Source organism: Nicotiana attenuata, unplaced genomic scaffold (genome assembly GCF_001879085.1).
Source record: "Nicotiana attenuata strain UT unplaced genomic scaffold, NIATTr2, whole genome shotgun sequence".
Lineage (NCBI taxonomy): Eukaryota > Viridiplantae > Streptophyta > Magnoliopsida > Solanales > Solanaceae > Nicotiana > Nicotiana attenuata.
The window spans coordinates 290,827-307,002 of record NW_017670543.1 but is presented as its reverse complement, the minus strand read 5'-3'; the positions used below and the strand labels follow the sequence as shown (position 1 = coordinate 307,002).

Genomic DNA, 16,176 nt, shown 5'->3' with positions numbered 1-16,176 from the left:
GGGCTCGATAGGTATCGCTTTAATTCCTCTAATGCCTGTTGGCATTCCGGGGTCCAGGTGAAATCGTTCTTCTTTTTGAGTAGAGAGAAAAATCTGTGGCTTCGATCCGACGACCTTGAGATGAATCGGCCTAAAGCAGCTATCTGTCCAGTCAGCCTCTGCACGGCTTTTACACTGTCCACGACGGTGATGTCTTCGATGGCCTTGATTTTATCGGGGTTGATCTCGATCCCCCGATTCGACACCATGAAGCGCAGGAATTTGCCCGAACCGACCCCGAAAGCACATTTCTCGAGGTTGAGCTTCATGTTATATTTCCTCAAAATCTCGAACGTTTCCTGCAAATGAGCCAAATGGTCCTCTGTGCGCAGGGACTTAACTAGCATGTCATCGATATAAACTTCCATTGACTTACCTATTTGTCCTTCGAACATTTTATTTATTAGGTGTTGGTAAGTAGCTCTTGCATTTTTTAGCCCGAAGGGCATTACATTATAGCAATATGATCCATACTTGGTGATAAATGAAGTCTTTTCCTGGTCTGCTGTATATGGTTGATATCGTTCTTTGTTCGATCTTGGCTCCCTGTCGACGTCCCTCGGGTTTTAGCTGCCGACCTATTTGGATAAACGAAATCGGATGGAGCTCCCAACTGATCATCCTCGACCCTGATCTTCGATTGGTACCGATTATGCACATCGGCCCAGGTAACCGCTGGATATTCAATCAGATTCTGCTTTAGTTGGCGTGACGCTACCAAACTTCGCTCGCTCAAAGCTTAAGTGAAGGCTTAGACAGCCCAATCATCAGTAACCGGGGGTAGGTCCATGCGTTCCATCTGAAATCGAGATACGAACTCCCTTAACATTTCATTCTCTTTCTGTCTTACTTTGAAGAGTAAATTGTGGTACCATATCATTGCCCCCTTTGGTAAAGTTTACCCAAATTTTTTCAACAAAATGGACTCAACCTCATCATCTTCTAAGTCATTTTCCTTTATTCCGCATGTGTACGAAGTGATGTGTTCATTAGGATCGGTGGACCCTTTGTACTTAGGTATGTCCGGCATACAGAACTTCTTAGGAATGGACTTCGGAGCCGCACTTTGAGGAAAAGGCTTCTGCACGAACTTTTTCGAATCCAAACCCTTTAAGATCGGGGGTGCCCCGGTATCTGATCAACTCGGGAGTTGTATGTTTCCACTTTTTTATCATTAGCTTCGATTTTCTTCTCTCCTGACTCAATTCTTTTGGTGAGCTCCTCGAGTATTTTCATTATTGCAAGATCGGTCCCCGATTCGTTACCATTCGACCTTTCTGGCACTGGCTCGGTACGGCGAGTGATTTCTGGCTCGAACCCACTTGGAGTCCTATGTTGATTTTGCAACTGAGCAATAGCGGCATGTTGACCTTGTAGCATCTCGAATATCACATGGAGACTAACTCCTCCGTCTCCTCTGCCCTGTGTACCTTGACCACCAGATCGGCCTTCCCTACGTACACTCCCTCTGGGGTCCGCGCCTAGGTCCGCATTTAGAGCAACGTGCGAACTGACATCGACTGGATCGACAACTGGTGCTCCCCCGAGATTAGCCGGTGGCACCCCGGCTCTTGGAGCAATTACATTGTCGTTTTCCCCGTGAAACCCGAGACCATCATCACCATATGTGGGTGTGGTTTGTTAGTTTGACATGTTTTAACCTGAGAGCAAAAATACTTGACAAGAACAAGCATGAAATAATGTGTGTTATTAGAATCCGTACCGAGCAGCCACTATTATTCTTAGCCCCACGGTGGCGCCAAACTATTTACCCTCAAATTTGGATAACAATTAAACTTATATTGTGGTTTTAAGGATATGTGATTTCGTCCAATACTAATCGATAAGCAAGAAAATAAATGAATAAATTAGAGAATAAAGTTAGTCAAACCAGTGTGTTGTCCAGGTCTCAACCTCGACTTGGGATAGCCTCGAGGTGGGATGGCAAGAGTAGTAAAAAATAAAGCAACTCTGATGAACAGTAAGCGAAATAGAAGGAAAGTAATGAATGTATATATTCTTATTAGTGAACAATGATGCCCCTTACAAATGAACGGGATCTCTCTTTATATAATAGAGGAGTCCTAAATAAGGTACCTTCTAACTATAGTAGGAAATCATATTAACATCTAATTAACCGTTGTAGATCAATCCGTTCCGAGATTCATGCCACGATTCTCGACCAATCGCGGATATCTCGCCTTTTCCGTTATCAAGCCATGTCGGTGTCACTCTAAGTCTGCCTCTTTATGTCCGCAATCGAGGTAGGCCTCGACCCGGACTCGATGTCCTAGCTCTTTGACGTGACATTCCTATCTCGACCAAGGAATGAAATCGGGTAGCCCCAATTTCCACCGTATACAGTTGTATTAATGTACATAAATTGATATGATTAGAATGTGTTTTCTTAATTATCATGTGACACCACTTACAAAGAATCCTGCGGCTGCTGCGCATTTTCGTGGATGTCCATCTTTTTCGTCATTTGGTAGTAATAGTTCCCCAAAAATTAGGGACTACCAGTGGAAAACTCAAAGATGAATTTGGATAATAAAAGGTGAATAGCACGAGCAGTTTTTGAAGGTTCACATGTCATTTCCTCTTGTGAGATCCGAGGGTGTTTACTGTTTAGATAAGTTTATGTATGCTGGTTAGAAGCATTTTTTGGTTTATTTACGCATTGGTTAATAATAAAAGTGCTTACAAGTTGAGATCAATTAAAAGATATAAAACCAAATTCTTAGTACTAGGTTTGCTCCTGATGCCTTGGTAACCAGAAACACCATTCCCAAACAAAACACCTCGAGTCCTAAAGTGGGATAAAGACAAATCACAATGTTAAGGCCATTAATCATTAACATAAAAGTAAAAATTATCAGAAATGTGCAGCTGCAGAATTTGAAAGAGCGACTGTATCAGCCCCCATATTACACAATTGCACGACGATACTGGAAGTCGGACTAACCAATTTTATACTATTCTGACATCTGCTATGAAGATAAAACGCTAACAAAAATTGCTCCTTTTAAGACTATACACAAAGACAAGCCAACTCCCGGGCTTCATCTCAAAAGAATACCAAAGTTCCTCAAAAAGAAAAAAAAGAATGCAATCACACCAGACCTCCGTGTGCTCTGGCGATCGACCATCATAACTATATTACGGTTGTCAAGCCCCCCCTGAAAATCTTGGCAACCTCAATCACTATAATCTCCGGACTCTGAAGAGTCCGACTCTTGATCCTCATTGACATCCCCATCCCTATCTGAGTCGTCTTCAACCATGTGACCATATCTTTCCATATTTTGGCCATGGCTTCTGTATCTATCATCGTTGTCATTATCAGGGTCGTCATCGTCATCGTCATCATCATTGTCATCGTCATTGCCATCACCAGCAAAACCATCCTGATCCTCATCTGACATTTCCATTAAATCACTCCTGTTAAACTCGTATGTATTTTCGGGAGCACAGTCATCAGAATCAGCAGCTTCCATACTATTACTATCATCATTTGTGGCTTCTATTCCTTCAACATTCATGTCAAACTCTTCTCTCCCATGCTTTTTAGGTGGTACTACAAAAGTTAGTCGGCTGCCTTTATCACCCAAATAATCTGGTTGAATCTCTTCAACAATTTTCTTCTCTATTCTCCTCTTCCTAACAGTTCGGCGACCTCGTACATGTCTCTGTCCATGCGTTTCTCCCTGCTTAATAAGAACTTGAGTTAACGTCTCAATAGGCCTTACACCAGCCCTGCCAGATTCTGGTATTTTGCTAGCAGATCCTTTCTGCAGCCTTCCACGTGGACGACCCCCTCCTCGCCCACGAACAACTTGCCTACTTCTTGAGCTGCTAGGCATACTGCTGAGGTAATCCCAGTTCTCTTCTCTCAACAGTCCATCTCGATCTACTTCTGTTGGTTCTACCTTTTGCAGATCTTTCATAGAAGCATACCCCAAAGATGGATTCTGTATGCAAGAACAAATAAGTCACCAATCTAATACAGAAGAAAAGCATCATTAGCCAAAAAATGGTATCAATTTTATAGTGACAAGTCCAGTCCTAGATGCGATTCAATGTCACACCACATGCAAGTTGACAAATTGTATTACACCAAATAAATCAATAACGACAGTATCATGCAGTACAAACAGACATGGATAAATATTAAAACCCAACGTAATTAATAACAAAATTACTTGAATTAGAGGGGAAGACAACTCAACTGGAAGGCTATCTACTTTATTTTTTAACTCAGCCTCAGTTTTCTGCTGAGGATCATAGGATATCGAGGCATCAAGCTCCAAAAGTCTGAGAGCCACTGCACCAGTGGTCTGAGGCATCCAAGGGAGTTGTGGTACAGATCCAGGGAAAGTAGATTCACAAGCCGCATTTATTGATAAAGCACATAGACCCATCAATTCTTCTGCAGTCTCATAGTCGGCAGACAAGTAATCACGCTTGATGACGCCCTCCAACTGAGTCAGAATCTACAAAAAAAAATTCCAGACAATCAAGAACATTTTTTTCTTGCATCTTCCAAGTTTGGAGGGGGCGTATAGAAACAGGTTCAGCAACAGATATCAAATCAGCCGACCTACTATACTGGAGGTTATTATGCATGTGCACAGGGACATGCTTTCTGCAAAGAGCAGTCTTTAGATAATCCCAGCATCATTAACACAAATAATTTGAGGAACAACCAAGGTGTGAAACCAATTCCCAGATAAATGCATAACCTTTGCTTTTCTATTCTACTCTTTCCTTTCCATTTTTCAACAAGTATAACAAAGAGAACTCGCTAGGACGAAATCTTGCCAGTTCCTTATCATACATAATAGCATATTCTTATTTCACTAAACTCACAACACCATAAAATAAATTGTAGCTTGAAAAGACACTTCAATCATTAAGCCTAAATCAGACTCCGACTCGTAAAAAGAAATTGATAAAGATATAATTACTCTGTCCAAAAAATTGATGACAGGGTTCAGATGAGGCCCAATGCATCAATTTTCAGAGAGAACTCGTACATTGAATCCTCAATTTTTTCTTGTAATTGTCAAGAAAAAAGAACCTTCGATCTTTTGGAAACTCGAAAATACAGGAACTACATAAAAGAACTACAATTCATATTTGCCTATAAACTAGATAAATCTAAAAATCATTTGAAAAACTCGTAAGAAAAGATAAATTTGTTCAACTTCCCAATAATAATGCCATATAACATGAGCCAAAGGGAGTGAGATAAACCTGGAGAAGATCCTCAGGAGACAACGAATTTTGCAGCTTCATGCCCCATGTCTTTCTACGGTCTTCTGTCCAAGATGATTGAAGTGCCTCACATGGCACATAAACCTGTCAATTCCAGAGCAAAATAATTAAATATTAAAAATCACACTAGAAGAAACTAAAAGCTGTCAACAGGGTGTGCCTCATATTTACTTGATTTTCATGTCTGTCCAGACATAGAAAGATAAACACATAAGGAGTAAAGCGAAGGTGAACAGCCTAACAGAAAACCAGATTCTCGGAGATAGATCTCAAAGAATCTCACCTCAAGGAAACTCAATAGGGCCTTCATCAATCTGACTCTTAGAGGACAAGCATTTGACACCGCCAATTTATTGTAATCAATTTTCAGATTGTCCATTGAATCCATTGCCTGCTCTGGGAACTCAGCATTCATGTCAACTTTGCCACTCATCTTGTTGCAAGAAGGGCAGTTGCCCTCGTCTGAAGGATAAGAATCTAAACAATGGCCACAAATGCCCAAAAGCGGCAAGCACCTTTTCTTCCCATATCGCATGGCACATAATATTGACGAGCTGAGACATTCTTTCCACATCCAGCTCTGAAAGCCTTGGTATCTCTTGAAGGCATTCTTTCTCTCTTCCTCATTCTTTCCGAGCTCAATTTTAAACGACGAAGATGTTTCCCAGGTATCAGAACCCATACCATAAATGGTACTGCTAGGACTGTCAGCACCTGCACCAGAGGCTGGGCTTGAACTAGCTGCAGAAGATTCATTTTTACATTTGTTTCCATGTTGAACTATGATATCATCATAAGACATATTTCGTCGCACACGTTCTTTGAAAGGATCCTCAATCTTTTGCAACATAATATGCAAATGTGATTCCCTGACCCCTCGAGCATCCAAAGAAGCCAAAAGACAATCAAATGCCTGCAGGTAAAATAACGGATTAGTAGATAAACAGATAATAGCTATATACAAGACCTTGCTAAGATCTATATAATTATACAGGGTGTTTCCTTAACCCCAATAACTTTCCTTAGTCAAGAAAAGCAACAATGTCCACAACACCTAAACACAATAATTCTTTCGAAACTTTGAATTCATCTAGTTCTTCATTTCTTTAGTGAGTCATCTCATTGTTCTTTGTATTCTCTTCTTCAGTCATAAATTACTTTCCATTTCTTACACCTAAACACTGAAACAACCTCTTTGCAGAAATGCAAGGTAAGGTTGCATACAATAGAACTAACTTGATCAGTCCCATTCTCGGACCTGCCCATAGCGCAAGCTTGGTGCACCGGGCTGGCCTCTTTTTTGTTCCTAACCAAAATAGTGCAAACATCTTCCCTTCCGTGGAACATATATTCAACCATACTGAACCTGCTATGACAATTTATTAACAGCGAAGTGTATTCTGAAAAAGAAAGGAAGGAACATACCTCTTCAGTGTCAATAAGTCTCCAGCAGCCATGAGGTGATTCAACAAATATCCTACCGGAACCAGGATCTTCGCTAGAACCAGAGGCAACAAATAGCCAGTAGCGATTGCGTCTGCGGTCTTGACCTAAAGGCAATGACCTGTATACATACATTTCTTCTGCTTTGTGGCCAATGAAAGACTTTAACTGCATGCGTGACCTTTCTGCTGTACTCCCACTTGGCTGTATGGCCAATTCACCCATGAAGGTTTCTTGTGCCACTAAAGTCTTTTCAGCAGAGATGCTTTCAAAGTGGTTCTGAACATTGTCTACGACAACAGCAGATTCATCCTTAACCACCGTGGTTGGTGTTGTCCCTTGATTTTTACTGTTTGGAAATCCCAATGGGCTTTGGCTGCCCTCTACCACAGCATTGAAGGAACTATCAGTAAATTTATTGATCGTCTCCTCCTTCAATCGTCTTTTATCCAACTGGGCTTCAGCCCACATTTGTTTTTTCAAAGCATTTGCTGCATCCAGACGATCCTGCAAAACCATCTTTCTTAGATAGCTGAGAGAGACAGTAATGGTCATTACTGATGAATTTGCCAGATTTATTACCTCAAGAATTACACGGATAGAATTCCCTTCATTTGCTATGCCAATCAAGGCAACAAGAGCATTTAGACGCTCCTCAACACATAGGTCAGAGTATTCACCTTCAGTGAGTCCTTGAACCCATGGCTGACCTGCTTTGCTCTCATCAATTTCTGAACATTCTTGGCTAGGATTACTTCCCTCAATACCTATATATAGATCATCAACAGATAATGAAAAATAGTGTTTTCGACAACTACTACACAGTGCTTTCACATTAAAAAGGGCAAATAAAGCATAAAATAAATCAGTAGTTAAAATTATGTCCTTACCAGCAACATCAACTCCAATTTGTTGTGCAACCTCATCAGAGGGCTTACTTTTTCCATTCACCAAGCAAGTGTCAAGTATGCTGCATTGCTCGCTATTCTTGTTTGCACCATATGGAGTACCCAGGTCATCGACTTCTGGACCTTCAGCAACATCACCTTCACCTTCAGAATCATCATCTCTTTCTTCATCTTCAGCATTTTGTCCAGAGAGAAATCCATTAGCATATCTTTGTATTTTCTCCTTGGCTGCTGAAATAATTGCATCAGCATCAGCAGGATCCTTCCTGAAAGCAAGTCGCACATTGTACGTTGAAGGAGCAATTCTTTCAAAAAGTATTGGATCCCTTGATAAAGCAACAGATATAGAGGCTTCTGGAGTCTTGCTTGTTGAAAGGTCACGCAGGCCAGATTTCTGGGAACAAAAGGCAGAGAAGTAAATTAACAAGAAAAATCCTCAGACATATTGAACCAATTAACATAAGAGACAGCGACAATGTGCATCAAGAGAACAGTTACTTGAATCCTTTCCGCAATATCTAGAACATTCAAGCCCTTGTCTCCCTCGAGAGCGAGAACATGGTAAGCAGCAAATTTCACAGTCCCCGGTGTCAACCGATGCCTGGATTTGCGCTGCGACATAAATCCTTTTTCTTGCATAATTGCAACAGCTTTTTCAGCTGCCGAACCACTTCGCAGAGTGGATACAACATCTTCGCAGCCTTTAGTCTGCATAATAGGGAAACAATACCATAATTAGACATAGTGCAATATCTATTTGACATAGAATGTCAAAGACCGGATGCAGGTACCATTCTAGGATAAGAGGGAGCTCTCTGACGATCATCATGGAATTATCATTAACAGAAAACGACAGCATCCCACGAAACAACAGTTAAGCCTCAATTCCAAGCAACTTAGGGTCGACTATATGAATCCACAGTAACCATGTCGTTCCATTTAAAGACAGCATCTCACCACATAAGTCCAAAAGGTAAAGCTTCTAATCAACGGAGGAACTATACAATATCAGCTAATTGAGATAGTTGGCAGAGCAAATGACTTGGGATGATCTACTAAAAGGTGATATAATTTATGGCTAGGAAGCTAGTTTCCATAATCAATCAATCAATCAGAAGCAGATTGACTTTGACTTCCCCACTCTCTCATCCAATTCTGTACCACAATTCCGATTCATAGACCTACATAGCCACATACATACCAACATTTTATTTTTGTAAAAGTGGTGTCTAGACCAACTTAAACTCACCTCGACTATTTCCACCAGGTACCTTTGCTCAACCAGGCTCAGACAAATGGGTAGAAATCACCTAGTGCTTTTTTGTCTCTACTGGGATTTGAACCCTGGTCTCCCGTGTTTTCACCCACTTCATAAACCGATAGCCCACACCCTTTGGTGCGACAAATATATATCCCAACATAACATGCATGTACATGAAAGAAACAATGGTTGGAAACGACAATTGAACGACGAAACAGTCCGACTCCTAGTGGTCCAAGATGATTTCAAGACACAAGTCTTGACAAAAGTACTGTGATAGCAACTGAATAAGCTATGATCAAAACTAGGCAGATTAGCAAATGGAGCATGAACTTGGGCTGATATTAACCAGACCATATATCTGGTAAAGCCATAGAAATAGCACTACCACCAGACTGAAACATAAGATAACGACTTGACACGGCACAAAAACAGCTGGAAGAAAGCATATATTCAAATTGCAACTACTGTCAGTCCTATGGCTATAGCAGAGAGCAATCACAGAAAACCAGTTCAAACACAGTTAGAGTGGTCCCTTCAGCGTAATCTTTGTTACTTTAGTTTCTAGTTAAGTCAAATTTGGAAACATTCAAGGACAAGGAACTATGTGGTTTTTGCATTATGCATCTCCATAAGCTTTGATCAACTTCAAAATAACCAATTATTAAAAAAAATTGCTATATCTCCGTCTGCAGCAATCAACGTCAAAATATCCCACTACATAGATTATTACCAAATACTAGATCTTAAACCACATATAAAAATAGAAGCCACGATATATTAGCTAAGATGAAAATTAGGACAGAAAATGTAGCACCTCATCAGAATCATTCAAACAAGCCCTTTCTCTCTTTTTCTTCAATGGAGGTCCAAATCCAGCAGAGAGCGCAAATTGACGCAGTACTTCAGGCCATGTCAAAGGAGTTAAGTGTTTCTGCCAATTGCGTATGTCAAAACCCCAAAGATATGCCTGTCAATGAAGTCCACAAACTGGTAAGCTTTGATCATTCTAAAAGAGAGTACACTACGGCCTACCACCAATGGAGTATCGTGGAAAAACATCCAACATGGGTGTGTTATCCATGAACTTGATAAAAAAAAAAAAAAGCGTGCATTACGGCCTAAAGAGGAAGTATGCACAGCAGTGATTACCCCTTCAACTATTTGAGGATGTCCACCTTCAGGATTGACAGCACTATACTGATTTGTTCCAGGCCCACCGGAAGGAGTTCGAGCAACATCTTCAATATCTTTTATAATCAGTTTCAGAAGAGCAATATGTATCTCAGCCAACAATCTGGAATCCTAAAAAGAAAAAGCAAGTAAACTAAGGCAATCAGTGCCCCATCATCCAGCCTGTTTTAAGAGATAGGACCACTTGGAAGCCCATAGGAACATGCCGAAAAAGCAACTCAGACCCTGAGTTCACAGTTAATTTCAGCCAAAGGTACTCACATAGTCATGGAAAGCTTGAAGAAATTCATCAAGAGTGAAAGGCCAAAGCCCCAGAATATCTGCAAAATTTAAGCAGAATCTCCAAGCCTGTAAAAAATCAGAAGGTTTGATGTTTAGTTCAAAGGCACTAAAGAGACCTGACTCAACTGAAAAGAGCAAAATCAATATAGAATTGTACAGGACGTGGTGTAGAATGCCATCATCAATTACAATCCCTCCGTCCAAGTAAAGATGACCTACTTTCCACTTTGGTCTACCCCAGAAAACACTCACCTGTTTCTTTAATATCTAAACATCAGTCCCTCCTAAAAGTCAAACTAATATAAAGCAAATACTACTCTACATCATTTCAAACTTAATGTGTAACATCCTTTCAAGTATTAACATTTTATCTCTCACACACAATTTAAAATTAAATAAAAAAATATTAAATCCACAGGTGTCATTTCAGACAGAAAGGCACATGACACTACCAGTTTGCTTGTAACATTACAAAAGACCCCTTAATAAAGATGTTCAAGTAAGACAAACTTCTTAAAAAAAAGTAAGATAAACTTGAAACTTGCGAAAGATAGAAATTCCTACGTTAAACTGACTAGAAGCATTCACTTTTGAGTTTATATAATCCGGATGAAAAAGGAAGTCTCTCTACCATACTTAGCCTATTTCAATCTGAAACATAAACAGGCTTTGCAATGATCAGTGGTTTAAAATCCTTGCACCAACCATGATGAAGTACAGATAATTAAAAAAAAATAGGAGTAAATATGCGGCTTATATAATCATCAAAATTGAAGTGATCATCGATGTGTACTTGATAAGTTGAAGGATAAGAAAAACATCAGCCAACTAGTGACATAGACATATATAAATGAGCCATTTAAATGATCAAGCAGCATACCATAAGAAGATTCCCAACATTGTCATCTGAGGCATTCCAGGGTTGGATGGAGAATGGCTTTTTCAATTGGACAGACTTGGGAGGGAATTCACACAAAGATTCTGGATCACATAAGATGTATTTCAGCAACAAACCAAAAACTTCATCACCTTTGCAGATAAGCAGCTTAAACAAAACAGAGAGAAGAGAAAAGAATGAATTACATGTAGAATTTACTACTTCAAACTGGATAACAGTATAAAACTTGTACCAACAAATGCAGGTAATCACTGGCTTTTATGGAAGCCCTACCATCTAGCATGCACTTTGTCAGAGATACAGATCAAAAATGCGACAAAAATGAGGTTCCAACATATGTTATTAACTACTCTGGAACTAAAGCCTTAAAACTAAAACATGCATGCAGATATAATTTTCATTGCGACAGTCAAGTTAACAAACTCCTACCTCGAAATGACTCAAGGTTCTGCAAAGTATCATAATCAAGAGACGCAATTGATAGTAACCCTTTGCTAGAAGCAGCCAGATCCATGAGTTCCAAGCGCTCATCCTCAATCAGCTCCATCGATTCTTTAGCAATTCTGCGCGCCATTGCCCTCTCCATAGCAACCTTCTGTTTTGCAGCTTCCCTTTCTTTTCGAAGCTCTTCTTTTTGCTTCTTCCTCTCCACCTATGGATTACAAAACCAATAGTACCGGGAAGAATTAGATTAGCAGATTTTGAAAGAAAAAATTAAATGCGCCGGGAAAATAAAATTCTCATTCTGAATACCAACCCTCAAGAGCTCTTTCTGCAAAAACCTCTCCCTCCTCTCCATTTCACGCTTTTCCTCGCGCTGAAATCGCTCCTCCTTCCTCTGTTGTTCCCGCATCAGCCTTTGTTCTTCCTTTCTTCTTTCACGATCCTGTCTCTCCATTTCCTTTTTCATTTGTTCTTCCCTCTTACAAGCAAATAGTAGTGTGTCAGTTGTAACAGGAAAAATAGTTTTTCATTGTTTACACTTTTGCAAGGAGATGCAGAAGGTGCATATCCAGAAATGTAAATATTCCATACTTTCCGTCGTAGTAGATCTTGCTTCTCAAGTTCTTTCCTGATCCTTTTTTCATTGGCTTGAACTTCCTTCCCAATTCGAGCTTCTTCACTCAGCTAGAAACCAAAAAGAAAGGGTTATTGCAAAAGATGAAGAGACAGAAACAGAGTGGGGGAAAGGAAGTGGCTTCTATGGCAGCATAAAGATAAAGAATTCTGAAGGTTCAAGGTACCTTGCGCTTCCGATCCAATTGCAACATGTCCTCATTACTAGGGACAAATTCATTATCCCGTTGAGGTGATGGAAAGCGTCCCTGCCTGCTCTGTTGAGACATTACATTAATGCTTTGACCTTCAACGCCATATTCCCTAACAAAATGCCCATTCCCTTGCATGATTGGCAAGTTTTTAGAAGGACCGTCAACAGGTGAATCATAAAGGTAAGGGGCTGCAATTTGTCCATATTTATCAGATACAATCTTGGGCTCAGCAGGTTCACGATGGCCACTTGTCAGAGCCTGAAGATCAAGTAGAACAAAGGTTCAATATCAAATTGACATGCTAATAAATCTCACTTCCAAGTTTTTCCATTGATAGGTTATTATCCACAGCAAACCTATCATGAGGTATCTTTTAAACTACATCCTAGATAATAAAAATTAATATTAGCAGCATTGCAGCAATCACACAAACTGAAAGTGAAAATACTGGTCTCATATGCAATGACTACATGAAAAGATATAAAAATATCCCATCAAAAACACAGACTCGGGGGCTAAATTACGATGGAAACAAGCGAGGCAATTATTCTAAGGCTAGGAGCATCAAACGAAATAAATGACTTGCAAAGTTATCAAACAGAGGGGTTTAGGAAAATCCAGTGGAGAATAGCAGAAGAGAGTAGCTCGTCCAGAAGACAGAAAGGATACAAAACAGTACACGTCCTATAACCGCTCAAAGGCTTTTTGCAATGTGAAATACCAAGAAACTGATCTCTTTATACATACCGGAGATAGAGAGCGAGCTGACCCAACATTAATTTGTTTAGCATCATATGATCCATATAATTTGCTGTCATAAGAGTGCCTGTAATGGTCCCGACGTTCTGCCATCTCTGTGCCATACATGACAAACAAAAGACAAAAAAAAGTCAGGAAACAATCCAAAAAATTGCTTTTGATCCAAAATGAGAAGTTCTGAATGAAACATTGGGAGGCGATAGGTTAATAGCAGACAACGCATTAGAAGTAATCTGAATTGATAAGAGGGTCCTATAAAAACAAGTGTGTATAGATCGTCCACGCTGTTTAAACATCCAGCGGCCAATGATGGATGTAACACAACTGCAGGGGAAATGAGTAGAATCCCTTGAACATGTTTCCAGATTAGGTAGGCAAGCTTCAGGAAAGCAACTCACAACGCAATGTTTTGATGTATACTGAATGATCTTGATCTCATTTGAAATTCACATACAGGCAAGGATATTCATTACTTCACTTCCACCATTCACATCAAGTTATTACTGCTCTACGTCTCAAAGGCAAATTAAGAGGAATCCAAAAGTACTCCAAAGGGCAATTTACAAACATATATGATGCTAGAATCTCATAAAACTGGGGAAGAAATCAACAAACAATAATAAAAGGCACTCAATAATGCAGTGTTCTGGTTGAAAATAATCTTCTGCCTGAAAAGATAATCAAATCATGTTTGTCAAATCAAGTTTGGACTTATATGACACCGAACTTTATGCAACAGAGCTAATGCTCTTTCAAATATAATCATAAGAAAAAAAATATGCATTCACAAGCATAAGAGATAACATCATAAACTACACCTACAAAGACATGGAAAGATGGGAACCCAAAGGAAAACAAATTGTCAAATTCTTTCATTTCAATACCAATATCCAAATCTAGAAGACCTTTATTGTACATGCATTAATATTATAATATCTCTAATAACAAAAAAAAATTAATTTACCAATAGGTGTTCCAAATGCACCAGGTGGCAGCTCATCAAACTCTACCCCAAGAATAGGACCATCTTCACGTAAAGGTTCTCCTAATTGTGCCTCTATACAAGCTATCACCCTGCGCTCCATTGTCCTCCTAGGTGATTCATAATATCTTACAGGCGGTGTTGGCATACCATCCCCATTATCAAACCGACTTGACCCTGACCCTGACCCGGACCTTGAAGCTGATCCTGAGTCACGATCACTAGCAGCTTCAGCAACCATTAAATCCTCCCTAGGTGACACTGTCAAATTCCTCCTCCCACCTGACTCACCAGCACGTGGCTTCTTTTCTGTCCCCCCTGATGTGTTTTTATCCTTTAACCTCCTGTGACAAAACCACATCTGTAATTGCCGGTCTGTTAGACCTAATTTTTCTGATAGCTCAGCTCGAGTGGCCTCAGATGGATACGTCTCCACTGCATAAATAACAAAGCAAAACAAAAGAATTAATGAACCAAATTTCACAAGTACAAAAACACAAACACATAAAAAATTTGATAGCTAAAGGTTCACATCAGTCCATGCATGGGAATGGCAGAAACTTCTATAAAGACCAAATATTTGTCTACCGGATCTCTAAGTCTATAATATCAATCAAACCCATGACTGGTTCAAACACATAGAGCAGATAAATATTAAGCAAGAATTGCATATTCCACAGACACATTACTTCCAAAAAATCCTTCAACACACAGAGCATAATCAAAAGGCAGAAGTACAAAACATACACCATAACAATAACACTACTAAAGAACCTAACCATATAAGAGTGCAAACATTGAATGATAGGAATCCACAGAAAGACCCAAAATTTCACCTATATCCTAATATCAAGCATAGTATCCCCATCCCAGCTGTTTCCTAGTACATAAATATTCGAACTAGACAAAATCATCTTCTAATCTCATGACAAATAGCAAATAGACACATGGGAACAGCATAATACACCAAAATCTCCAAGATTTCCACATCTAGAAGCAATTTAAACAAACCCCAGATCAAAAAAATGAAGTCAAAAAGTGAAAGATAAAGAAGACATACTAGCATAGACTCTTTCTAGGGTTTCTAATTGAAAGGGAGTCTTCATCTGCCGCTTTGGTTTCTTGGGTCCTTCAGATGAACTCTGATTAACGTTCCTATTGCCTTCCCCTTCCGACCCACCATCCATTTTTCAGATCTTTCTTTCAAGAAAACCCTAAAAATCCAATCTTTGTTGAAAATAAAACAACCCCTTATTACAGATGGGTAACTATATATTCTTCCCGTGACAGCCAAGAACACATGAATGAAAAATGATGAGGTAAATAATAAGAATAAATAGAAAAGAGAAAAACAAAAATAAACCCAATACAGAAGGGAGGCGAAAGAGGAAGAATAAGATGAAGAAATTGAATAAAAAGGAACAGTATAGTAGAACAAGTCCCTCTTGTTGGTTCCAAATTCCATGTTCTTTCGGTGTGTAATTGTTGTAATTTTTAATTTTTTCCAAATTTCGTTTTTAAAAAAGGAATTTCCAAAACACGTTACAAGGGTACATGTACTAACTTCTTTTCTTGTTGTTTAAAACAAAACACTTGAGTTTTTGAGTCTTTTTCTTTTTTTTGACAATGAAATCAAATGGAAATTTTTATGTGCGTGTTTCATTGATTGAGAGGCACTTTTGTTTCTCTTTTTATAATATTTTTTTTTACTTTATTTTTATTTCTATTTAAAGTTGGACTTTCTGGGTTTTTCGGTACTTTCAGGTTTATCTTCACTTGTAATCTTTTGTTTCACATCTTGCTTGAAGAATCTTCTCTTTTTGGTGTGACTAATCCGATTTGTGAGGCTCAGGAATTTGTTT

The 16,176-nt window shown here is 39.3% G+C and overlaps 1 protein-coding gene across 2 annotated transcripts; it reads right to left on the bottom strand.

Moving 5' to 3' along the window:
• Positions 1-2,867: 2,867 nt before the first annotated feature.
• Positions 2,868-15,943, bottom strand: LOC109240753 (homeobox-DDT domain protein RLT1). Of its 2 annotated transcripts, XM_019407430.1 has the most exons (19): positions 15,375-15,941; positions 14,297-14,749; positions 13,321-13,427; positions 12,547-12,831; positions 12,338-12,430; positions 12,060-12,224; positions 11,732-11,954; positions 11,285-11,385; positions 10,384-10,470; positions 10,081-10,233; positions 9,746-9,898; positions 8,166-8,375; positions 7,650-8,061; positions 7,342-7,526; positions 6,742-7,266; positions 5,600-6,229; positions 5,296-5,400; positions 4,269-4,532; positions 2,868-4,010 (listed from the first exon to the last, which is right to left on the bottom strand). In XM_019407430.1, exons 1-19 carry the CDS (start codon positions 15,499-15,501, stop codon positions 3,237-3,239), a joined length of 5,052 nt encoding a protein of 1,683 aa, XP_019262975.1. In that variant the 5' UTR covers positions 15,502-15,941; the 3' UTR covers positions 2,868-3,236. The 2 variants fall into 2 exon arrangements, with proteins under 2 accessions (XP_019262975.1, XP_019262974.1); XM_019407429.1 differs by having other exon boundaries at positions 7,342-8,061; positions 15,375-15,943.
• Between the last annotated feature and the right edge of the window lie 233 nt (positions 15,944-16,176).

Excerpts from the sequence above, each read along its gene's own strand:
- LOC109240753 (XM_019407429.1), bottom strand. The coding sequence starts at position 15,501 with ATGGATGGTGGGTCGGAAGGGGAAGGCAATAGGAACGTTAATCAGAGT. Across the intron at positions 14,750-15,374 it reads CCTAGAAAGAGTCTATGCTA|TGGAGACGTATCCATCTGAG; the intron begins GTATGTCTTCTT and ends TTATTTATGCAG. Across the intron at positions 7,267-7,341 it reads CTATCCGTGTAATTCTTGAG|GATCGTCTGGATGCAGCAAA; the intron begins GTAATAAATCTG and ends ATGGTTTTGCAG.